The sequence below is a fragment of the Amphibalanus amphitrite genome, unplaced genomic scaffold, assembly GCF_019059575.1.
Source record: "Amphibalanus amphitrite isolate SeventyFive unplaced genomic scaffold, NRLGWU_Aamphi_draft 000652F_arrow, whole genome shotgun sequence".
Taxonomy (NCBI): Eukaryota; Metazoa; Arthropoda; class Thecostraca; order Balanomorpha; family Balanidae; genus Amphibalanus; species Amphibalanus amphitrite.
Genome location: NW_024882146.1, coordinates 125305 through 150760, shown reverse-complemented (window position 1 = coordinate 150760; position 25456 = coordinate 125305). Strand labels below are relative to the sequence as shown.

Here is a 25456-nt window from a genome sequence, read left to right as displayed (position 1 = left end):
GCCCATAGGTCAACTTACATGCCAAATTTGAGCAAAATCGGAGAGGTCATGGTGAACAATTGGAAAAAAATTAGGTGATTTGTCGTGGAATTGCCCCCTGGCTAGTTGAATTTGAGTCAGCATAAGTGTAAAGATAGTTATTTATGCACATAAAAATAGCTTAAAGCCATCTTTATGAACAGCCATTTCGCTTTAAAGGTATTTACTATTGACGTCACTTTTAATGCACGTTTTTTAAAGATTGCCTAGCTTTGCTGCCTTCATTCTCTGTTTATTTAATGAGCAGTCTGCTGAATTTGCATCTGCTAGCATATCTCGGCATCTCATTGGTGATTAGCATAGACAACGTGGATTTCACCAATGAAAAGCCGAGAAACTGCAGCATGCTGCTGGTCAAATTTGCAGCAGAACACTTATACTTATACTTATACTTATAAAATGCGGAATTTAGGAAGGCCTTTTGGCCTCTTGGATCCGGACGTGACGAGCTTTGTGTCAGTGTGTCACTGCATCAGTCGTTGGAATGTATGGTGTACTTGGCGTGAGCCCAGAACAGCATTCGTTATTAAATTATTTTTAACGCTGAACTGCGCTGAACTTTAGGAGATCGAATGTCAAGATCACAGTTGTCAAGATAAAGTCCTAAGCGGATTTCATTGATAAATTTTTCATATTTTTACATTATTTAACATTATCTGCCCAGTGGGGCTTGCTTTCGTCGATGTTTTAGGAGGCAAATGTCGCTTTTTGTGGTGTTTAACCCGCGCCCTGCTGGGGGGGGTGTTTGAACACCCCCCCCCTTGTGGTTTTTCGCAAATACCTCAAAAACGGCGGCGCTTTTTGGTACACCTTATCATACATCAATGGGAATGTTCGGCTTATTTCCTCACCAGGTGGCAGCACTGCCTTCTTTGGACACAGAAACTGTGGCGGCGAATGCGCCACTGTGTTTTGCACTATGTGAAGTCCGTGAGGTGTCGGTTCGAGGGACTGAATTTCGGTGAATTTGATAGTAATTAATTTGAATTTTGCTCAGATGGGTTGTGAATTTATATTCTGCAAGTGTCACAAACATGGAAAGGTGAGTTTACAAAGGACAGGAGACTTAGAAAGGCTTCAATTGGCGACTGGCGTAGCCAAAGAGAGGCGAGAAGCCGAAGATAGACCGACACCGAACGGTACAGGTAATCCCATGGATGTAACACGTTTCCATACATTTTTTTTGTGAGCATAACTTAGAGTATAAAATAGTCTAACTTATAGCTGGATCTTGTATTGCCCATGTGAAGTAATTCACCTGTATAAGTTTGTGGGCATATCAATATAGGAAATTGACTTGCCCTTGGAGAAAGGCATTAAAAGATGATACATGCTGCTGAGAATGATCATATAAATTCAATGCATTCTTATAAGATTCATTGCAAGCATTCTTAGCAGTGTTCTACTTTGTCTGGTACCAAAGATATTGCATGCAGATAAAGTTTATGATGGAAAAGGACAAATAGTATCTATTTTGACACCAGCAACTAGGAGGTAAATGCAATAGAACACTAAGCTACCTACTATTTATGAATTATTGCAAACATTGATCATCCTACATGGTGTTACAGGTGCCCAGTGCAGTCATGCTTCTGGTGCGGAGTTGTTAGGATGGAGTCCGAGGAATCAAGGAAGGCAGAGGACCTGCGTAGAAGGAACCAGCCCTGCGGATGAAGTTCTGAGGGGCATACAGAGGGATCCCAGTGAAAGACCAGGTAGGAGTTGGTGAACAGCTTGCGCAATGCAGTATATCATCCAGAAGTAACTGATAGCCTTTCTTGCAAAATGTTTTTTTTTTTACTCAGCACCACCTAAAGCTACTCATCATTGATAAAACATCTTCATTTTGTCAGGTAAATAAATGTTTACTTTAAGTTTTCATTCACACTGAAGTGAACACTATTTTAAAATATTCATTCAGCTTTTTTAGCAACTAAATGCGGGCAAGTGTTTTGTTGCTTTTCAAAATAAATTTTCACCCTCATAGGCAACCTACGATAAAAGTGCATTTCAAAATTGCAAATACTTTGTGTTAAGTTCATGGGTCTTGATGATGTCACTGTATACAGGTCATCATATCAGATTTCAACTGTGCTTAAACTGCAGAGTTTTGCTCATTGCTTCAGTATGTAATGTCCTTTTATCCATGCATTTTAAACATGTATATCTCACTATGACTTGCCAAGATCTTTTCCTACTGTCTTATGCCATTTTTCATTTATTCACAGGTGCAAATGCTGCATTGATCAGAATGATCCAGATTCCAGAGCATGGATGCTACCAGAATATCCTGTGATTTGAAGTAACCACTGTCACTGCTGCTACAAATGACATCAGCAAGAAGGGATGAAGGGATGCTGCTACCCTACAAAATTTACCGCAAGCCAATCGCCCAAGCGGCTGCTGAGATATGAGCCTCTCAAAATCACTACTTTTGCAAAACAGCTTGAACACCCTTGACTTTTCACGTGGCACGTGCCACGACGGTCACTGAGATGTATCAAAAGTAGTCAATTACGGGGTAGAAGGGATGGGGCTACCCAACAAAAAAGACCGCAGGCCAGTCGGTCCAGCGGCTGCTGAGATGTAAGCCTCTCAAAAGCGTTACAGGCCGGGCCGGGCCGGGCCGGGCCGGGCCGCTCATACCGAGATTTTTCCGTTATATTGAAAAGACTCACTTCGCTCGCTGCGCTCGCTCGCTCGTAATAATTGATAGACCGACGAGATATCGTCCCCTTCGCATCAGATTGTAATCAGTCAGTCGTATTGGTAGTAGGTACGTACGGTATGTCTTAAAAGTACCGCGCAAAGTGACGGTGGATCCATCAAGCCTGACTGAGGAAGGGCCTGCTATACTTTGAAAGTAACCGAACCAAATGACCTGGGGAACGGACGAGGATGCTGGATGTCACATAGAGCCACGCAGAAATCGCCGGTGATTCGTTGCCCATCATTACAGAATGAACGCATGCCGGATGAAGGGTTAAGTGAATAGTCTGTAGAAACAACAGGGATGTGATTGACTTATCTGACAGTGACGAGCGCTACATGTCAACTTAAGACCGACATGAACTGCGTTCTTGTCATGGAATGTGTGCTGTAAATCGATTACTTTCATGCGTGTGAATATATGTCTGAATGTAATAAGGTTTTTTATTTCAACTGTGTAAGTTAAAATATGTGATAACATCGAATCATTCGTACTCCGTAGCTTTTGGTGACCATTCGATCAGCTCCCTTTCCTTCCGTTCAATGACGATGTAGTAGTTTGCCTTTCACACGCGTCATTGTATTCCTAATAGCGAAATCAGCCGTAGCTACTCATTTTAGCAAAATGATGAACCTGAAAAAGACATGAAACGCAGTTTCCGTTCGCGGCGCGTCGGCCGCCGTCGCCGCCCGCAGTGTTATCCCCGGCCCGGCCGGCGCCCGGCCGGCGCGTTGTGTCCAAAGCATACCGTGCTGCCACCTGGCGAGACTTTTCGGAACTCTTAGCGCGAACATCCCCATTCTACACATGTTGTGAAAATTTCAGACCAAGGTCGTTCAAGGTCAGGTCACCAGGTCACTTGAAGTGACCTCACCTCATAAAAAGTTTCAATGTCTGTCATAGCTACACCGAGTGACCGATCGCTTTGAAACTTTCAGCGATTGCTAAGAGCAATAGCATGTACAAAATGTATATCTCAGAATTTTGATATCGATGACCTAAGGTCAGGTCAATTTTGCGACCTCCCATTATAAGTCAATGGGAGAAAATTGAAATGCGCCTCTTTTGGACGAAAGACATTATAAACACTCCCAAACACTGAATTACAAGTGGTTTAGACACACTGAACATGAAAATGGTGTCCGTGACCCCTGTTTATGCCCCGAGGTCATCTTAGGTCACGAATGGTATCTAACAGTTTTTCGCAAATAACTTTTGATAGAGGCATGCTAGAGCGATGAAAACGCCTTAGATGTGTTCAGCTCGACGATACGGATCGACTGATATGCAACATGACCCTTTCCGGTCAGGTCATGACCTTGACCTGAGGTCAAATTTTCAAGTTGACCTTTCAAGGTCAAGTTATAGTTCATTCGATGCGTCTTGACGAGAGGAACACGATGCCGGTAAAAGTAAGCTCGTACAAGGCTTGGGTCAAAAGTTATTGCAGAAAAACTGTTTCCGAAAAAATCGGCTATTTTTGCAGTTTTTGCCCCCTGCAGGCAAAACCGTTGACGGTAGGTCAAATCTGAGAGAATTACTCAGAAAGGGCGTTAATAGGGCTATCGAATGCGCTTTTCTGCGGCGCTGTAGCTCTATTGGTTCCCGAGTTATGCGTTGGCTTCTTGGAAATTTTCGACATTCGACCTGGAAATCGGCGAAATTTTGCCTTCAATGACCTCTGGTGACCTGACCTTTGACCTGACCAAAAAATTGACCGAAGTGATTTCCTCATTATTTTTGACGCTCTTTCGAACGCCGCCTTCCGCGTATAGCTACGTGGCCCAGGAGCCGAGTTAGAAGGGGGGGTGTTCAAACACCCCCCCCCCCAGCAGGGCGTGGAAATCCAGGACCCCCAGCAGGGCGCGGGTTAAGATTCCAAAATCAGTACCTATGCAATGGGTCTGTTCCTTTGGCTCCTCAGAAAAAAGATGAGAGGAGCTTTGAGGAGGTTGGAGGAGGCCGTATTTCGTCCCGATTTTGGTGACCACAGGGCGGTGTTTCACGGGATGCTGCTACCACGCTGCTATCAAATTGCGCGAGCTGACGTCACACTTGTGGTAGTGTTGGAGCAATGGGCCTGTTGATGTTTCCATGGAAACCCAATTTGACACGTGTAAAAGCTGCGTGCTGAGGCCTCTTGCACCAAAATCCTCTTGCACCAATGCTTGGATTATTTTGCATCGTATACCCAGTCCAAGTCTCAAATGTAACAATTTGTGTGCAAAATTTAGCAAGCACATGTAGGACAATGTATTGGGCTATTGTAAACAAATTTACCACTGTTAGATTAGCTTATTCTGAAACCGTTTTTTTATTTTACCTAGCTAGGTAGTTTGGTGCAAGAGGCCTCTGCTATCACCGGTGAAACAGGGCCCTGGAACGTAGTTCGGAGGAGGTATCAGCTGTTTGTGGAAAGAAAATATTTGCAATCCTGGCGCATTTCACCCAAGCTCATGTCTAACATAGTAGACCAAAAATGAAATATGTAATAAAATTTGTTTGAATATTGGCTAAGTTGCCTAATTTCATCCGATAATTACGCACGCCAATAACTAGGCAGCACGGCGCACCTATTTTGTATCTGCCGCGCCATTTGTGTCGTCCATAGTCTCCTCAGAAAAACACCCTTTCATTTCGGATCAGGTTAGAGGAGGTTTGAGGCGAGTTTCAGAGGAGCTTTGAGGAGGTTGGAGGAGCCACTGGAACGATTTCATGAGCTTTGAGGAGCTTTGAGGAGGTTAGAGGAGCCAATGGAACAGGCCCAATGTTTCTGCTGCTATTTGGTCGCATTGGATTTGACGGATCCAAGATCAGGATCCGTGGAATCAGCTCCCAGATCCATTTTTTTCGGATCCAAGCACATGTCTGTCAATGATATCATGATTATGTCTAGCTGATACTCAATGATCAGTGGTAACTTGAGGTATTTGAAGCAGAAATGATTAAAACAATGCTACTTTGACTTGATGGAATTTTGGAGATGATTGATTAAATGGCTTCTATTGAACCATTATAAAATGCTTTTGATGAATTGCTCTTCATGGTCTAAGAATTGTAGGGCACAATGTAAAATACAGTTTAACTGTTTACCCACTCATTGTCGAACATTGCCTTGTTTTGCATATTGCATATTTTAATATAGCACAATCTATTTTTCAGACCTGAAATGTCGAAGGCTAAGAAACGAGTTGAAGGGGAAGAGCCTGATATTTCCAAGGCTTTAACCCCTCCTAAAAAGCCCAAGCCTATCAGCAAGAATCCCACAGGACAGGCTAAGCAGTCTTCTGCACGAAGAAAGCTGTTGGCCAACGTACAAGAGAAAGCAGTACCAAAGCCTGTCACCAATGAGGACATCTCATCCAACTGGAAATCATTCTTACAGGTTAAGAATGGAATAAATAGCATAATGCAATATTTCAGTTATAATTTCAATAGCCATTAAATATTGCAGATATTAGGCATTCAAGGAGGCATGGATCACTTAGTGACTAGAGGTCTGAGCTGGATTTATAATCAACATGCTAAATGCTCATGATACTCATGGTTTTGGGAAGTGTTTTTTAAAGCTATTGTAATCCTAGTTTTTAGTTTTATTTGTGCTTCTAATTGAAGGGTAGGTGTCTTTATGAAAGGCCTGCAGTGTACAAATGAGTTTGAATATGACTGTGTCTGCACATTACAAATGAACATTTTAGCCTGTTTCTCTTGTGTTTATCCTGTTCTATTCTAGGTCTAGGTCTATTTAGTTGGCCTGCATATTTGAGCAAGTAGGTGTGTAATTTTACTTGTGACTTGTTTGATAGCATAATTGGTTAGAGTGACATTTGGCAGCTTAAAACTGTGATTTGAACAATTTAAGTCATTGCTTTATGCTGAGATATGGTTCTGAATAGTGGTTTTCTTTCAGATACCTTATCTCATTCTTTATGGGCTCTTTGGTCTGATCTTGTCCTTTTTGCAAGAGTTGCCCACTATTGTTGTGTTGGTGAGTTACCCATAAGGATAGTACTTGCTAGCCAACTATACTAAAGTTGTCCTGGTAAATCTGCTTTTATCTTAAGTACCTACTTTTTGTTGCTCTTTCATCTTCCCAGAAAGTTACATGTACCGTTGATAATATTGAGTGCTGATGTTATGTTTCCTTTGAATGGTAATTCAGGAGAACTCCTGCAATGACATGCTTCTTCTGAGAAAAGCTGACATGGATTATGCAGCCATCACCGCGCCGATCGCCGTGACAAGAGCCACCTTTCCAGGAATCGTTGGTACTTTGATTGTGACAGCTTCAATGTGATGTGGTGTACCGAGTACCGACTTCACCCGATAGGTAGTCATGGTCGTGGAGGAGATTTAGTCACGAACCCACTGTCGCACAGGCCAGGCCCGTCCAGTCCTCGGTGGAGCGTCTGGCGGTGTCCTCTGACATTATGTCCTCGGTTGACCGGCAGGCGGCGAAGGCGGCCGGTCCTGCGCCGGAGCCGCCGGCCGCCCGGCGGCGGCCGCGCGGTCTGGCCAAGCGCGGCTGCTCGTGCCCGCCACCGGTGTGGTTTGACGGCGTGGACCCGTCGCTGCTGCGTGACGACCGGCCGCCGTGCGACTTCTGCCAGAAACAGCGGCAGAGGGAGCAGAAACAGCGCGACAAGGAGCAGCAGCGAGAACAGGGGGAGCGAGACGAGGCCAGCCAACTGGCCAGCGCCAAAACGCCGCTGTAAGTGTTAATAGGAGAGGGGTGGGATTGCTGGTTTTCGTTTCTAGCATAGGTAGTTTTTATTGATTACAAAAGTTGTCACTTTTTTAGCTTAGAGGGCGTACTTTCGCTCATAACAGGGCCCATTGTTGCATTGTGACGTCAGATTTCGCATTGATTGGTAATGCTCCCAGCAATATCAGAGATGGATTATAATATGTGTAGACTGGCATCTTGGCTTCACTAGAACTCTTCTCACCTCCGCTGTGCCTCCCGCTTATCGTTTCGTTAGTCCGTCGCGGTACCTGGCGATGGACTGCGAGATGGTCGGCGTCGGTCAGAGTGGCCAGGAGAACATGTTAGCCAGGGTCTCCATCGTCAACTCGCTCTGCCAGCCCGTCTACGATAAGTTCGTCAAGCCCAAGGAGAAGGTGACCGACTACCGCACGTTCGTCTCCGGCGTCCGCCCTAAGGACCTCGTCAAGGGTGAGTCCGAGTCGCCGAGGCTCATCGGCTGAGGAACGGGCGCCAGGTGGCGACCGCTGCTTATGCTAGCTGGCGCATTATAGCTCGGCTTCGTCAATGAATTTTGCTTTCGCGCTTATTCTGTCTGTCTCTATAGTGTCCGGTATTTAACTTTCCAGCGACAAAGTGTTTTAGGTGCAAAGCACATTTAAAGCTCCCAATTCTACATTGGTTTGGAAAGCAAACAAATTGCATGTGCTTCTTCATATGTACCTGATCTCAGGTAGCTTTTGCCAAATTGTCAGGGAACTCAGATTTGATTTTCAATAGAAAAACACAATTCTAACGAATAACTATTGACATACCTTCTGTTACGAGTACTGTAAACAATACCTGAGTTGCGTTGCATCTTGTAAGGAACGTCATCGGTCATCTTCAACCGGAAAGGTGTACTAGATTGAGACTGGCCGTGCAGTGTGACGTGTCCCGTTTTTCAGGTGAGGAGTTTGAGGTGGTGCAGCGGGAGGTAGCGGCGCTGCTCAAAGGCCGCGTGCTGGTCGGTCACGCCGTCTACAACGACCTCAAAGTGCTGATGCTCAGCCACCCCAAGAAGCACACCCGGGACACGGCCAGCTACAAGCCCTTCCGGAAAATGTTCAACGGCGGCATACCCAGCCTGAAGAACCTCTCGATGAAGGTGCTGGCGGTCGACATTCAGAAGGGGGAGCACGACTCTGTGCAGGACGCGCGCGCCACCATGCAGATTTACCAGACGCACCGTCGGGAGTGGGAGGCGGCCGTGGCGGAGCGGCAGCGTCGGAGACCTCCCGGAGCCACCCGGTGACCGGCGCCGGGGCCGTACCGGCATCGGGGCATTGTCAGGGGCGGGATACCGGCAGGGACGCCGGTGACGACTGACCAATGACCATGGTGGATTTGTTTCGCATCGCTGATGTCTCGCGTCGCGGTGGTAAACTGCCTTGGAATCTGTGAGTTTTGTTGTGAGCGTTTGATGAGTGACGTGAAGCTGTGTGACGAGATGGTTCGCAGCCGGCGGAGGGTATTTTGCGGTGAAGGCTGTGCATGAAACGCCGGCTAATGACGAGCCTCAATGACGTCACGATAAAGTCGGAGCTGGGTCTCAGTGACTTCCAGTGCTGATCGTTTATGCTGGTTAGCTACGTGGGATGATGCGGTTGTGACGACACGGATGCGATTGTGTAATGTGTTCACTGTTCCCGTGTGCCGTTTGCTACAAGTCAGTGTTCGGCTTATGCCTTTTGAATCCCGATACGCTAATTATGTCATACCGGTCACATTTGTTGGGTGACTTACCAGCTCTCCTTGAAATACAAGGATGTCTCCTTGGATTGAGTTTTCCCCTGGGAATTAATCACTGCCCAAAGAGTACAGAATAACAAGTGACGTTGCAGTTCTACCGCAATGACCATCCGATAGACGTTAATCGATTTTTTCTCTTTTGTAATGCATACCGTAGGCTCTCCGGGACCATGCTCTTTCGGCCCAAAAGGGCTTCTGCAGAGCTTTGTCACGGAATATATGTGATAGTGGGATACTGCGAAGATATGGGACTTGAGCGGATCATCGTCAGCGCGGCACTGGTAGAAAGCGTCCCGGTGGCTTGCCCGGTGGGACGGAATGTCCCAATGGAACAGCCCGTCCTGCCACTCGAAACGTTCACCCACAGACTCTGTACAGAGGGTGAAGTCCAAGCAGACTACACCCAACGGGCACCGGTTGTCTGATGTGAGTGACGGTCAGCCAGGAAACGCTAGTGTAAGGGAAGGTACAGGATACTCTGGGTGCAGCTGGGTTTGTCCCGTAAGGAATAGTTGTGAAAAATCCACCCCGGAAGGGCCGACAGATTATTATTGATTCACTGCAAGAATCTCGCTGGTATATGAAATACCTGTCGCTAGATGGCACCAGCAGCAAACGCCTAAATGTATGCTGTGCCGCTTGACACCAGTCACTGGAAAAAGAGCAGCATTTCCGTGGGATTAGCAGCAACTTTGCTTGAATACGTGTGAGAAATTGAGTTGTAGCCGAAAGTGCTTAGGCCCACTCATAGTTATCATTATCATCAATGACCCGTTTGAGTGGGAATTGATTTTTTTTTTTGTTAGACAGTGATGTTATGAATAATTTTAGCAGCAAAATAAGGCACATAAAACGCTTGTTCCATTTCCCACGCAGGAGTTACGATTGCGCCATTTCTCTTGCCATTTCTAACTGACAATTCCTTCTTATAAGGTGATAATTAATTTAATTTATTATTTTTCCATAGCTTTCATATTCGTGGCATCTTGTTCTCTTGTTGTTCTCAATGAGCTGAGCTGAAATTCTGTGACTATTGATGCTCACCAATAGTAGAAAAGAGGCATAGGGAGCGGATGCTCATGGGATGCTGCCTCTTCTCATGTCATATGACGATCATATCTGTTTTTGAATGTGTTGATGTTTGGACTCAGTACCACATGTTCAGGCAGTTGGTTCCATTGGTCCACAACTCTTGAAGAGAAGAATCGATTGCGTTTGTGCAGTCGATGTCTTGGTTTTTTGACTATTGAAAGAGTCCAAGTCCAGATTCCAGGGCCCTGTTTCACCGGTGATAGCAGCACGCTGCTATCACGTTTCGCGAGCTGACGTCATGTCATGACGCCATACTGCTGACGTTATGGGCAGTTCCGGCGCACGATGGCCGCGACCTTGGCCGCGGCATTAAGTGACGTATGAGACTAATAGTAAGAGTTTACGCAGTCATTATAGTATATTTATCTTTATTATATATTTTTTAAATATGATGTATTTAAAAGAAGTTGGGTTTAAGGAAAATTTGGACGTAAACTTCGAACATTTAGTTGATGACGTAAAACAATATTGCGGCAATCGTGCGCCAGAATTGCCCCTTACGTCAGCAGTATGACGTCATCACATTACGTCAGCTCGCACAATTTGATAGTAGTATGCTGCTATCACCGGTGAAACAGGGCCCCGAATGTCAAGTTCGGCCTGCTGAGCAGTGAACCCTGGGGCTCGTTTTAACAATATTAAATTCAATTTTTATTACTTCTATAATATTGAATGCTTTTCCAACCTGAAAACCCTTTTGGTTCCTTTGATTTTCAAGCATTGCTTAATGCATGAAATTGTAATTTCAACAGGCAACAGCAAGATGTGACTCATTCACTGCTCATGAAGTTTTATTTTACCCAAAATTTCACCAACTTGAAAATACCTATTGCTTTAGAGTCGAACAATAATGACACCAGTGTAACTATGTCAGTGGAGAACGATGTGACGCTTATATCCATTATGTTTGTGCTCAATCAAAATGAGAAATTGTGTCTGGCCGGTAATGATAATGCAGATGTAACCATTCCATAGTTTGGAATAACTGTGTATCTCACTTTTTCAGCAAGATGTTCCTCAAGCCATTCAGAGTAAAATCCAACTCACAGATCAAGGGATCTGACAGGTCAGTATTTTGGGACAAGACATCTAAAACATACCTACCTACCCACCATTCTCAGTGCTTCTTAAACCAGTATAGCGCCTTTTGGGGCGACTAACGGAGCGAGCGAGGGGGTGAGTCTTGCACGTGTGAAATTTCGAGGGGGTACCTCCAACTGATTGTGCACGGCACCCTACTGACCGGTTTCTAGCGATGTGCCAAATTTGAGCACAATCGGCCCAGCCGTTCTCGAGATCTGGAAGCGGCACCCTGCACGTGCGCACGTGCAAAATGGGTCCCAACTGACTTGTGCACGGCACCCTACTAACTGGTCCCTAATCGTGTACCAAATTTGAGCGCCATCGGTCCAGCCGTTCTCGAGATCTGGAAACGACCCCTGCACGTGCGCACGTGCAGCAGCACCCCAACTCTGGCACATGGATATGCAGTGCCTAGTGGGTGCCTATCTACATGCCAATTTTCAGCGCAATCGGCCAAGTAGTTACCGAGATATTGCAACAATTACAAAACTGACACCTCTTCGTTTTACACGTGGCACGTGCATAAGGGGTCATCCACATGCATCGGGAATAGTCCAATACTTGGTAGAAGGAATGAAGCTACCCTACAAAATTTACCGCATGTAAATCGGTCAAGTGGTTGCTGAGATATAAGCCTCGCAAAAGCGTCCGCACGGCCGGCCGGCCGCTCATACTCAGAAATTTCCGTTAATCTAAGGAAAGACTACGCTCGCTTCGCTCGCTCCGTAATAAATTATTCATCCCCTGGTTAAATTTGACTGGATCTTTGGAGACAAATTTGAGTGTCCACGACTCCGCAAATATGGCTTCTTAAATTATCTAGGCTGTTGACTGAAAGGCAGAAGTATCAAGTAAGCATTCCATTTTAGGGGGACAATAGGCTTGAGTGAACTTTTTTTGTAACTTATAAAAATATGTTCATCTTTTGTTAGGTATAGCTGTAGTTCTTATTGATAAGTTGTTATTTTTTATTTCATTCTGAGAGGTGATCACAGATCAGCAGCTTTGACTATATAGGTGGTAGCCACTAGTGGGTCAGTGAGTGGGAGACCTGATCATTCATCATTTATCATTTTCACCATTGCCTTTAATAATATAGCAGTGTGGTACTGTTCATAGGTATCATCTAGCAATGTCATGTGGCAAGGTAGAACTGGTTGCTGTTAGGAGGAATGAGTAAATGACAATTCATTCGTTGGTTGCTACTAAATGATGCTAGTAGAATAACTAAACAGTTAATTTTTAACATGAAATTTTCTTTCTATCAGGAAGAAGCTGAGGAGTCAGATAGCAGCTGCCTTCCCTGTTCTCACCACAGAGGCCTGTGCAGAGCTGATCCCCACCAAGGAGGAGGTCTCCGTGTCACGTCTGGTGACCCACGGGGGCGACTCTGTGGTCTGCTACCTCACCGGCCGGGACCCGGTGCTGCTGGACATCGGCGGCCGCCTGATGCCCACCGTTTACACACTGTGGCGCCACCCGGACCTGCTCTATGCCTTCACCACGTACGCTCCGGTGGTGCAGAAGCTGCGTGGCGGCGCCGACCTCATGCTACCGGGCGTTATCGTCCGAGAGAAGGACTGCGGAGCGCGGGCGTTCGGGAAACTCGATAAAGGACAGCCTGTGGCCGTGAACACTGAGATTAACCGCGCGCCGGTGGCGGTGGGCTGGGCGGCGCGCGACAGTCAGGACCTGTACATGTCCGGCGGCAGGGGAAAGGCGGTGCTGATGGTACACGTGGTGGGGGACCTACTCTGGGAAATGGGCACCCGCAGACAGCCGCCCGAGCTGGGCGCGCCCGGCGGGGAGCCCGAGGAGGAGTGGGGAGATGACGTCGAGGATGGGAAGGCGGACGGGGGAACAGCGGACGGTGAGGGTGGAACTGGAGACGGCACAGCGGCTGGGGACGGGCCGGCGGGCGCGGGGGAGGCTGGGGAAGGGCCTGCGGAGGGAGATGACGCGGAGGGGACGACGACGCTCAGCTTCCAGAACCTTCGTGTGGAGGACGATGACGAGAACCCGCCGGCCGCTACCGAGCCCGAGCCTGCCCCGGAGCCGCCGACGCCCGCCAGTATGGACGACCTCTTGTACGACGCCTTCCGACAGGCGTGGCGCACCACTGCCAAACGTATCGAACTTCCCGTGCTCGTATCAAACTTCTACGCTCAACACATGCAGCCCAACAGTCAACGGCCACTCGACGTCAAAAAGTCCTCCTACAAGAAGATCTCAAAGTTCCTAGAGAAGATGCAGAAGGACGGTTTGGTGCAGGTGAAGGAACTCTCCAAAGGAGTGCAGAGCATTGTCTCTGTACGGTTGGATCACCCGGAGATCCGCTCCTACAAGGTACAGGAGATTTGCCGGGACGAGTCGCCGGAGCCGGAGCCCGACTCGGCCGGCCCCAGCAGGTCCAAGGCTATTGAGCGGGTGGAGGAGCTGTACATTGTCAGCGGCAATGTGGCGGCCGTGTTCAAGGAGCTGAAGATCGCCAAGGGCACTCCGCTGTCTGCGCAAGAGGTCCGGAAACACCTGACGCAGTACGTCAAGAACAAGGAGCTGCAGAATCAAAACAACAAAACGTGAGTACTCGGCCAGTCGCTGACAAAGTTTCACTAATTCGTGTTAAAGAAGTGCCATGATCATAGAGATCTTATAATATAGAGATGCCCATACAAATTCAGAGGTGGGCATCGCTACCGAAATTTGGAAACCGCTACCGCTACCTTCCGCAACCTAAGGTACCCAAAGCGCAATCGCAACTCCGAAACTATTTTGCAGATCGTAAAACCGCAACTCGCAACTCCGCAACTCCGCAACTCCGCTACCAACCTCTATTAGGTTCCTATGTTTTATCAGTTTTAGTCTTGAAGTGCAGTGTTATGTCTGACAGGTAGTACCTTTGGTTGACCTCTGTTGGTGACCTGACTGTTGGTGACCTCTGATGACGTCACGTGACCTATAATGCTCTATGCGCAAGTCATTGCGACACCAGTCGACGTAAATGACCTGCCAGTGCTACTCTTTGCATGTTTTAGTTGTTTGGGATCATTTTGCCGCAAATCCGGACGAGTTGTATTTTCTCCCATTGACTTATAATGGAGAGGTCACACAGTTGACCTTACCTTAAGTCACACATATTAAAAAAAATATGAGACAATACACTTTGTACCTATATCTTGTTACCCTTGTCACATGCAGACAGTCTCAAAGTGATATCGGTCAATAGGTGTATCTATATTGCTATATTGCCCTGTATTGCTAGGGCGGGTGTTTAATTTTTTTCGGATATTGGGTCCCTTGACTTGACCTGGTGACCTGACCTGAGGTGACCTGGGTCTGACATGTTGATACAATGAGTGGAAAGGATGTGTTAATAGCAGTGTCGAAAACAGCCGCGCTGCCGCCGCCTTTTTTATATATTTGCGGAAAACCTTACGGAGGGGTGTCCAAACACCCCCCCCCCCGCCCCCGGCCCCGTGCTGGCGACCATAAAATTTGACTTAACCCTCGCTGTGTGCGGTGTTTTACAGCGTCTAACGTGTGCGTCGGTTGGACCCCCTCCCCCCCCCTGCCGTTCGGCCCCTGATCGAGCTAGAGCTTCGCGGGGAAAAAACGAGCGTGTTGCCCGTGACGAGAGGAAGCCGATGATACCCAATTTTAAGGTCATCATAGGTCATTTGTTGACCTTCCAGGCCAGGTCAATGACCCAAAAGTCGGGAAAATCGGACCTGCTAGAACTTCGTAAAGTGAAGCTTTTATGCTTTTTTGGGGGGCGCTGATAACAAATTTCATGTTGGTTTTGATCAAAGATGACGCCTTCATGCATTTGGGCCTGGTCGGGTCAGGTCAGGTCAGGTCAACCAGTAGGCGTCCTACCGCCTATCCAGTGTCAACCACCACTGAAAGCCTCGTAACATGTTACTAAGGCACTAAAACTACTTCGTAAATGTTCAAACGGTCATTAAATTCGAAATCAGCTTCAAAAACTAGCCTGGAAACACGTGCAGTGTGCAGTGGAGTGCAAAGAGTACAGTGGCGCCCCCACCAGCGGTGGCGGCCCCGGTAGCGGTTGCGCTTTAGAATTTTTCGCTTCCGCAACTCGCAACTCCGCAACTTTTTTTGGGCTCGGTAGCCGATCCGTAACTCCGCTACCAAGAGGGTAGTCCGCAAGTTGCGGAGTTGCGGAGTTGCGGACTTAAGTTGCGCAATGCCCAGCTCTGATACAATGTTAAAACACTCAGTTTCGCACCGTTTCTTGGGCGTTTTTTAAGTAACTTTTTTGAGCGCAGGTAGCTCGTGAGGCTCTTGAACACCAGACTGCTTCGAGAAGAAAGTAAAAACATAGATTGATGACATCATGCAGATATATTTGACGAGTGTACAGCCAACAGCTGAAGTAATGTGCGGTTTTACCAATCTCAACGGATGGCTTTGACTGACGATTTATAAATGCGGAGTGATCGAATAGAAGACGTCAATAGTTAAACTTTCAGCTGCAAGGGTGACAATACATGTAAGCTACATTCAAAGTTTCATCGAAGTCTGGCTAAGCGTTCCTAAGCTTCAGATTAGAAGCAGAACATACCCATGACGCCCATGACTGAAACCGCACATTACTTCTGCTGTGGACTGTACCAACGACCTATAGTAGAGAGCAAGTAGTAAATGAATATATTAAAAAATATATATCTAAGACCGGACCGGTTCCGTCTAAACAAACTTCTTCAGCGCTTGTTTTTTAAGCGCTGAAGAAGTCGTTTTAGGCAAAACCGGTCAGCTGTTATGTAAGGAATTGTCTTTTTTTAATATATTCACTTACTATATTTCCTCTCTTAGGGATAGGAAAACGAAACTTTCAGTGCCTTTTTCCCATCAATTTGACATCTTCTGAAGTAAAAAATTTGGACCTAGCCCCCTTGATGACGTCCCAGGGTCGATTTTGTTAGACCCCTGCACAGCAAACTTCGGCTTTACATACGTGAACTTGAAACAGCTGTCAAAAATAGCGTTTTAGAGATAAAGACAAATTACGAGCAGGATTGTGTAGCGGTCGATGTATAGAAAAATAGAAAAATAGTTTTAGTGACCTGAAGCAAGAGGTCAGGTCAACGACCGCAAGCGGTGTTTTTTTTTTGCAAATACCTTCAACAAAAATGGTCGTAAAGCTACGGCAGTGGTACCATCGCAATCGCCCTGTCAAGTCGCTTCGAATGATATATTTTGTTTATTTTTTTTTTTTGTTTGGAAACATTTGTTTTGGAAACGTGAAATTTATATTTTGTATTATATTTTGTTTGGAAACGGTCAAGTTTTATGTTGACCTCATGTGACCCCGAATGTCCTTTGGTTGACCTTGACACATGAAAGGTCGTGTATGATAGATTCGGTGCCGCTGACACCAATCTGGTATCTATTTTCCTCTAAACCTTCATTTATAATTTTAAGGCTTTCGGATGGCAAAACTGTCTTATTTATTATTACTAACTTGAATCAGTAAAATAGCCTTTAGCTAGGATACTCTTCTGTAACCTTGACCTTTGAGCAGCCTTGTATCGTAAGATGAACCACAAATAGGGACCTGATAAGCCTCAAAACAATTCAAAACATCTGGGAATTTAGCACGCAAGATGTACGAAAAAGTGGAAAGTTTGAGGTCAATTTTGAGCATGACCTGGACCTTGATCTTTGATTTTAGGCACATTTTCGGAATCCTCAGATTGCCGGTTTTTTGCATCCTGCCGTCCTCTAGAACGCTTAACCCGCGCCGTGCCGGTGGGATGAACTTTCCGCCGAGTGCTGGGAAGGGGGGACGTTTTCACGCCCCCCCCCATCTAATTCGGCTCCTGGGCCACGTGGCGACACGCGGTAAGCGGCAATCGAAAGAGCATCACAAACAAAAAAGAAAATACTTCGGTCATTTTTTAAAGTCAGGTCAAAGGTCAGGTCACCAGAGGTCATCGAAGGTCAAATTTAGTCCATTTTACTAATTTTGGAAACTGCCAACGGCTAACTCGGGAACCAATAGAGCTACAGCGCCGCAGAAAAGCGCATTCGATAGCCCTTTTGCACAACTTTCTGTAAAGTGCTCTCAGATTTGACCTCAGGTCAACGGTTTAGCCTCCAGAGGGCAAAAACTGTAAAAATAGCCGTTTTCACGAAAATGTTTTTTTCGGCAATTACTTTTGACTCAAGAGAGCCATGACATTATTTTTGGCAGCATCGTGTTCCTCTTATCGAGACGCGTCGAATGAACTATTTGTTGACCTTGAAAGGTCATTTTGGAAATTTGACCTCAGGTCAAAGTCATGACCGGACCGAGAAGTGTCATGTTGCATATCAGTCGATCCGTATCGTCGTGCTGAACACATCTGACGTGTTTTCGCTGCTCTAGCACGTCTCTATCAAAAGCTATAGCAAAAAAAAAAAATGCTCGTGACCGTGGCGTTCATGACCTGAGATGACCTCAGGGGCATCCAGAGGGGTCACAGGTGCATTTTTCCGACTCAGTGTGTCATGTTCACATATGAACCGATGTTTGAGAGCGTTTTGAACGACATTCGTCCAAAAGAGGCGCATTTCAATTTTCTCCCACTTATAATTTTCTCCCTCCCACTTGACTTATAATGTAGAGGTCGCAAAATTGACCTGACCTTAGGTCACAGATATCAAAAATCCGAGATATACATTTTATACATAGGGGAGAGTGGGGAAAGATGCCCAGGGTTTTACTATGTCATATATTATTCAAAAATGACGATCGAAAAGCAAAAACTTGGAGTTTCAAGGGAAGCCGACATCATTTTTCTCCAAAAATATCACACTTTCGTGCCTGAAATATGATAACTTTTTTTGCTATTAAGCATTTTCCTGAAGAAGTGAAAGGGGGCATCTTACCCCACAGGGTGGAAAAGACGCCCCCTGGCGTTGGGTAAGATGCCCCCTGCACTATAACTGACATAAATAGGCACGTAAATTGCCTGGACGAATCAGTAGTCCCTTCGAGCTTGCAGTAGACACCAAACGTCATCGTAAGGGCCCTTAAAAGTGGTCGTAAGGGGCTTCAGAGGTCATCGTTAGGGCCATCATAGTCCAGCGCGGCCAAACAAGCCTCCGTGGTGGCGTTTGGAGACCACTGTGGGGCCCTTATAGGTCTTCATGATGCTTGAGGGCCCTCGAGCCCATCGTGGTGACCTCAGATGCCAGCGCGGCCCGTGGAGCCAACGTGGGAGCCCTCAAAGGATGTCGTGAGGGGCCCTGGAGCCAATAATGGGGCCCACAGAGGCCTTCGTGAGGGCTCTCAGAGTCAGATGCCGCCCAAAAAGTCGTTGCGTGTGCCGAGAGACCGGCATGGGGAGCACCCGACCGTACTGGACTCTCAATAGTCCCAGATCGGCTTTTGTCTCTCATCACAAGCATGTAATAAACCAGTATAGCGCCTTTTGGGGCGACTAACGGAGCGAGCGAGAGGGTGAGCCTTGCACGTGCGAAATTTCGAGGGGTACCTCCAACTGACTTGTGCACGGCACCCTACTGACCGGTTTCTAGCGATGTGCCAAATTTGAGCACAATCGGCCCAGCCGTTCTCGAGATCTGGGAGCGGCACCCTGCACGTGCGCACGTGCAAAATGGGTCCCGACTGGCTTTTGCACGGCACCCTACTAACCGGTCCCTAACTGTGTACCAAATTTGAGCGCAATCGGTCCAGCCGTTCTCGAGATCTGGAAACGACCCCTGCACGTGCGCACGTGCAGCAGCACCCCAACTCTGGCACATGGATATGCAGTGCCTAGTGGGTGCCTACCTACATGCCAACTTTCAGCGCAATCGGCCAAGTAGTTACCGAAATATTGCAACAATTGCAAAACTGACACCTCTTCGTTTTGCACGTGGCACGTGCATAAGGGGTCACCCACATGCATCGGGAATAGTCCAATACTTGGTAGAAGGAATGAAGCTACCCTATAAAAATTACCGCGTGTAAATCGGTCAAGTGGTTGCTGAGATATAAGCCTCGCAAAAGCGTCCGCACGGCCGGCCGGCCGGCCGGCCGGCCGGCCGGCCGGCCGCTCATACTCAGAAATTTCCGTTATTCTACGTAAGACTCCGCTCGCTTCGCTCGCTCCGTAATGATTTGACGGGCTGCTTGAAGGACAGCCTAGGGATTTAGGGGGGCGTCTTTCCCCATCAGGACAGGGGGCATCTTACCCCATGGTACCGAAGTAACATTAAATCAGTACAATTTGTTAGCCATAAAACTATACCCTGAAACAAACTGTTTGGGACACAGTACACGCATGTTAATGTATCACGACTATATCAAGGGACGCAAAAATTATCTACCTTCTTTGATATTTACAATTTTTTGACACCAAAATATTTTTTGAAAGCAGCAAATAAAAAACATGCATTCACCAGCCAGCCGCTGCCCAACTGAGCTTAGCAAATTTTTGTGCAGTTAACAAGGCAGGCTTCCGCTTTACGCTAAGAACATTAATTTCCGGGTTCGATTCTTTGTTTCGCCGCTAGAGGGGGTGGGGCGTCTTTCCCACCCTGGGCGTCTTACCCCACTCTCCCCTACTGTTACTCATATCAATCGCTGAAAGTTTCAAAGTTCAGTCGGTATAGCTATAGCGAGCCTTCGAACTTTTTCTGAGGTAAGGTCACTTGACGTGACCTGGTGACCTAACCTTGAACGATCCGGGTCTGAAATTTTCACATGTGCGAAAATGATGTATGAATAGGTGTACCAAAAACGGTGGCGCTGCGCGCCGCCGTTTTCGAGATATTTCGAGAATATAGAAAATTAGAAATCAAGTAACGAACTTTGAAAAATACAGCGCCACTTCAATGCTATCCCAATTCCCAACGTCAACTTCAATTCCAATCCACATATCCTGGGATGTGTCCGACGTGTCCGAGAACATAAGAAATTATTGCAACAAAAACGTTTAAAGTGGACTGATGTGATCCTTTATTTTTTTTCATACACTTCATATAATCAAGAAATACGAATTATTATCGTTCATTTTCTTTTTAGAAGAGGGTACAAACAGAAATCACGGTATTTAAAAAGCGGAATTTCTTGCTTAGAAAACGCCCAAAAAACGTTAGGTTTTTTAGTACCAGGGCATCTCTATATTATAAGATCTCTATGATACTGATCACTCAATGTTGGTAACCTTACATGTGTGTATGCATTGAAATGCTAAGCCATTGCTGAAGGCGTTTGTTTTTGTTGTGAATTATTTGCGTCAATTCCTGAGTCTTCGTCTCAAAGCCGACCGTCCATCTAGTAAAAGTCGAGATCTATAGCGAGTATTATACAGCCGAAGGGTGAGATTTCGCTGATAAGAAGATGTGTTCCGTCTGACCCAATGTTCCTTTATTTCTGCTGACTGTCAATTTCCCCACCGCCAGCTTGGTACAACTGGACCCGACACTGGCCTCGTGTCTGACCAACAAGTCGGAGGGTCTGGTGGAATCGCTGCGCTGGGACGAGCTGCACCAGCGCTGTATGCAGCGCATGTCGCCCGGCCACGTGGTGTTGTTCAAAGGCGAGCCGCCGGTGGTGAAGAAAGGAGCCGTGCCCAGCGTGGAGCTCAACACGGCGACACGGTCGGGAAATAAAAAGGTGAGAAGGCTGTCTTGTCAGACATATGTGCATAAATGGAACAGCATACATGGAAGAGCATAAAGCCGACAATGGGCCACTGACAGTTGCGTCATTTGACGCTCGTTTCGTTTGTCCATGCTCAAACATTAGCGAATTAATGTAGCAGGCTGCCTAGACTCCAAAGTGTAGAGTATAGATGGCACTGGTGGTGACTGGTTAATTTGTAGAATCAGATGCGCCGGCCCTACTCGCAGTAACATTGATTTGTATGCTATTACTAGCGACACATCGCCATGACTTTGTCAAAATGAAGTGTTGAGGATCTTATGGCACACACTTTCCGACAAAATATATGAAACGCTCATTTGAACACCATACCCTACCTATCGCTCAGGTATAGGCCCACTAAAACACTGTCCTAAGGCTTTGGCTTTAAATCAGCCTCTGCATGTTTTGCGCCGACAGAACATACTCCACTGTCGCGGCATTCCTGCTCACCATTCCACTAGCCACGTGGTATTTATGTTTCTGTTTCAGTTCCTCGATTAGTATGCGACCCACACTGCCGTGCGGGGCTCTGCACACACACTGCACGCACAGCGCTACCATTAATCACCTGCACGACGCACTGCTCACAACTCAGATGGGGGGTGCACGACCCACGTGGGTTTGAGGACCACCGAGGTGCGTCTGTAGGGTTCCGTCTACCCTCAGCGGTAACGGCCTCCAGCCCATTGATCGTTGCAGACCTATTGGCGACAATGGCCAGGGGCGGAGCTTTTTACGACCGTGTGGGCGCTAGTGACCCGCTTATATCATCGGATGCGGCCAGTCGAGATGAGACGCAGTTTCATTTTGACCCGATGGACCTCCATAAATCAACATGGCTCCATTTCGGATACTTATGGCTATGGCGAGCGCGTGAGTGCTGGCTGCTGCAGCGACAATGATGACGCGTTGTCAGTGGTGCAGCGTGCAATGAGTGCCTCCGTCTTCACATTAAAGGTAGTGTGCCACCTTTGAAAGTTTTCCCATTTTATTTTTCCTAGGATAAGAAGCTTCTGTTTTTACCTAATATCGCAAAAAAAATCAAAAATGGGCCTGGAATAGTGCCTTTTTCGCCTAAAAGTTTATCGGTTTTTAGATATGTATAACAACTGTAGTGGGCTCACCTGCAAACAGGCGTCGGGCAACAATCGCGAATGCGGCGCACTTGTGACAATAAGCAAAGGTCATTATAGTGTTACGACCATACGACGTACGGGAATGAGTTATCAGCTGTCTAATCGTAGACAACACAATGTCGAGCCTTAAACTGTAAGCCCGTATTGGTATTGTTTCTTTTATTTGGCTGTCGAACATTATTTATGGTTTGAAATATGATTTTATGTAAAATAATTGATATGAAAAAGCCGTCTTATAAGTTATGACCCCATTTCACCACACGCAAGTGGCAGAAATGACAATGATCAGCTGACGCATTTTTCTTGGCCGAAGTCAGAGCGCGCGGCCCGACGCACCACGCGTATTTGGAAATTCCGACCTCGACGAGCATCAGAAGCCACCTAACAGGCGTGTTCGAAACCGCAGGAGATGATGATGAACGGGTTTATCGAAACTTGATTGGATGAGCATATCGGTAATAGCGATTTCAGTGTGTGCATTTATTGTTCATAGTGGTGTGAAATGTGGTTGGGGTACGACCGACAACCCGTCGGGGCGAATTTCGCACTGGGGTACTCAAAATTTGAAGAATTTAAGACGTTTCCATGAGTTTTGAAGGTATGGATAAGTTCTAAAAATCCGGTTCTCCTTATCTGGGCCATTAACTCCATACGGTCCAAGAAAGCTGGCACACTACCTTTAAGTCTGTCCTTTCTTTCACTGGCTCGAGGTCTCTTTCTCCCTTTCTCACGATCGCTCTCCTCCCACCTTCCCTCTCTTTCCCCACCCCTCTCACCGTCTTCCTCCGTTGTCTGACCCCTCATCTCTTTAATCCCGTCCTTCTACCATTTGACCGCCCCATTATATCTCTGACCCCATCTGCCCTTCGTTTCCGTCAGATCACGATGGTGCTGAACCTGCCCGTGTTCGGTATCGACCCGGCCGAGTTCGCTCACCGCTGCCAGGTCGGTGTGGCGGCCAGCACCAGCGTAGGAGAGGCGCCCAACCGGCCGCCCGGCACCAGTCAGGTCATGGTACAGGGTAACCAGATCCGCTTCATCGGAAAACTGCTCCAAGGTAGGTGACGGGGCTCAGGGAGTGGAGGGAGGAATGCATGCTGGCTTGGAGTGGCGAGTGGTGTTTAGGGATTTGTGGTGTGTTCAGCTTATGAAGGCTGACACTTGCTTGATTGCATGCCGCGTGAACGAGAGTATTGTGGAATGTTTCCTTTCAAAGCCACAAAGGACGATTCTATATTTTTTCCCCATTAGACCCGGACTATGTAATTTTCCAACCACTTTCCCCAGTTATTGTGCTTACTCTGATACTGGTATACTACTACCCTGTTGTGTGTGTGCTAGTCTTTGTGATGATGGTTACTACCACGCGCTTTTTATCCCGCACGATTTGTACCAACAGACAATGGGCGTTAAATGGCCTTGATGAATCGCTTCTCCGCTATTCGTCGCACTCAACCTTTGGTGTTTTTGCTCCAATCATGTCGCTTTTTGTGGACACGCTTCTTGCTGGGCCGCATTTCCGATCAATCACAGGCTCCTGATCCGTTTCCGTGGATGTTTGCGATACGTGGGAACTACATCACTATTCTCAGCTGCCTGGATCCCACATGAATGTGCCACGCATCATCTCAGCAGCGGGGCGTAACCTGATCGGATGACTGACGACTGCGGCAACTCGAGGTGGCTGGATTATGCATGACTTAGCGTCCCATGCTTGGGGCTGAATTGCATCCCGGCATTTTGGCATTCAGGTTTTAGTAGAGGAAACTGCTACTAACTTCGCTGCATGCTGGTGTGGTTCCTAATTCCTTGTACTTGGTCTGGAATCGAGGTGCCACATGGGTATACAAGGTGCGAGGCCCGATAGGCATTGGCTTTGCTTTTCCGTCAGGTATGGTCCGGTAATTGTGGATGGGCGCTTTAAGTGTTGTCTTTCTCCTTCTTTGGAATCATTAAAAGTCCAATGCAACCCTCCCGTCTTAACAGCAGGTTGTTTGAAATAGACAAACACCATTCGTTAGAATTGTGTTTTTCCTTCTGCTTTCAATAATAGCCGTACCTACTCCAGAAGACAAGCAAGATGACAGAAACATTAACTATTTAAATTCTTTGATTTGTAAATAACCCAGTTACAAACATGAAAGAACTGTTGAATGATTGTATTTAGTCATTTATTTGCATTTCTTGTCTGCATTCCAGTAATGTTTTGTATATGGTTACCATTCTGTCAGAAACATTGCTGAGAAAACTGTATTTCTTTTGCAGAGGACTACAAAGTGCCAAAGAAGTATATAAAAGGACTGGAAAAGGCGCCTAAGAAATGAATCGTTTCGAGGAACGGCTTTCAACTTGTTTTGTTGTTGACGTGGACCCTTGTGATATTTTTCTTATACGGGAAATGTAAAGGCACCGCTGGTTTTAAACGTGACAATACAGTAAATATATGTGCTGCTTTGCTATCATTTGCGCTACAAAGTACAGGGTGTCCCATAAGTTCGTTCTCACATTATGTTTGCATGTGAAACAGAGTACATTGCGTTTTGATATATTTATGACCCCTCAATGTGCTCCTCATTTAATAGGCAAACACATGAATACATGCTGCGGCATGCCAACCGGCATGTTTGGCTGCATAGCAGGCTTAAAGTTAACCCAGACTGACTTGACATGCGCCGTGAGCTCCTCGAGGCTGGAACAGTGCTACGCTTCGACGAGCCTCAATTTCAGCATAACCAACAAATTTTTATGAAATTTTGATACGATGAGGTGCCTGGCACGGCCAGTGATCTTGCCACAAACGCCTGTCACAGTCTCCTTGCACCGCTTTTAAGCTTTGCTTGACCTGTGCACTGATGCACTGTCTTGCCTGAAGATGGGCCTACGACCTCCCGGATGCCATTTTCTCCTCTATAAATGTGTTCATACTCGCGGTTCGAGTTCAGCTTGAGGGCTGAAACTCCTCCTAGATGTTCTTGGAAAAGCATTCTGTTTCCCAAAACTGTTTCTGGGTTGCCACTTGCAACTTGGTCAACTCCAGAACGCCTATAACCCCACAACACAGTGACCCTGGCCTTTTGCATAGGAACATAACGGGACGAAACGGAGGCCTCCTCTTTCGCCCTTATGGAGTTGTTTTCGGGTTTGGACGGGTGTTTCATCTCGAACATGGACTAGTTAGTCCAGATGACCTGGTTGATGTCATCAGCCATCTAGTTTTGTTTAGCCTCAGCATAGATAAC

General features: G+C 46.7%; 2 protein-coding genes and 1 long non-coding RNA gene across 20 annotated transcripts; all 3 read left to right on the top strand.

Moving 5' to 3' along the window:
• The first annotated feature begins 2 nt into the window (after window positions 1–2).
• LOC122364011 (RNA exonuclease 4-like) lies at window positions 3–9274 on the top strand. 16 transcript variants are annotated; one of them, XM_043333958.1, is made up of 6 exons: window positions 422–525; window positions 5912–6134; window positions 6660–6737; window positions 7201–7460; window positions 7732–7925; window positions 8402–9274. In XM_043333958.1, the coding sequence occupies exons 2-6, from the start codon at window positions 5919–5921 to the stop codon at window positions 8746–8748; spliced, it is 1095 nt and encodes a 364-aa protein (XP_043189893.1). In that variant the 5' UTR covers window positions 422–525; window positions 5912–5918; the 3' UTR covers window positions 8749–9274. The 16 variants fall into 16 exon arrangements, with proteins under 16 accessions (XP_043189899.1, XP_043189902.1, XP_043189893.1 ...); XM_043333954.1 differs by having other exon boundaries at window positions 434–494; XM_043333955.1 differs by lacking the exon at window positions 422–525 and adding an exon at window positions 5205–5489.
• On the top strand, window positions 722–3178 carry LOC122364013. The gene is made up of 3 exons (XR_006253472.1): window positions 722–1081; window positions 1611–1754; window positions 2268–3178. It is a non-coding gene; the product is annotated as an uncharacterized LOC122364013 (long non-coding RNA).
• An 829-nt stretch (window positions 9275–10103) lies between the features above and the next one.
• LOC122364006 (eukaryotic translation initiation factor 2D-like) lies at window positions 10104–24671 on the top strand. 3 transcript variants are annotated; one of them, XM_043333938.1, is made up of 6 exons: window positions 10104–10178; window positions 11344–11403; window positions 12689–13999; window positions 20838–21051; window positions 23097–23274; window positions 24483–24671. In XM_043333938.1, the coding sequence occupies exons 2-6, from the start codon at window positions 11348–11350 to the stop codon at window positions 24539–24541; spliced, it is 1818 nt and encodes a 605-aa protein (XP_043189873.1). In that variant the 5' UTR covers window positions 10104–10178; window positions 11344–11347; the 3' UTR covers window positions 24542–24671. The 3 variants fall into 3 exon arrangements, with proteins under 3 accessions (XP_043189873.1, XP_043189874.1, XP_043189875.1); XM_043333939.1 differs by having other exon boundaries at window positions 10178–10241; XM_043333940.1 differs by lacking the exon at window positions 10104–10178 and adding an exon at window positions 10186–10346.
• The last annotated feature ends 785 nt before the right edge of the window (window positions 24672–25456 follow it).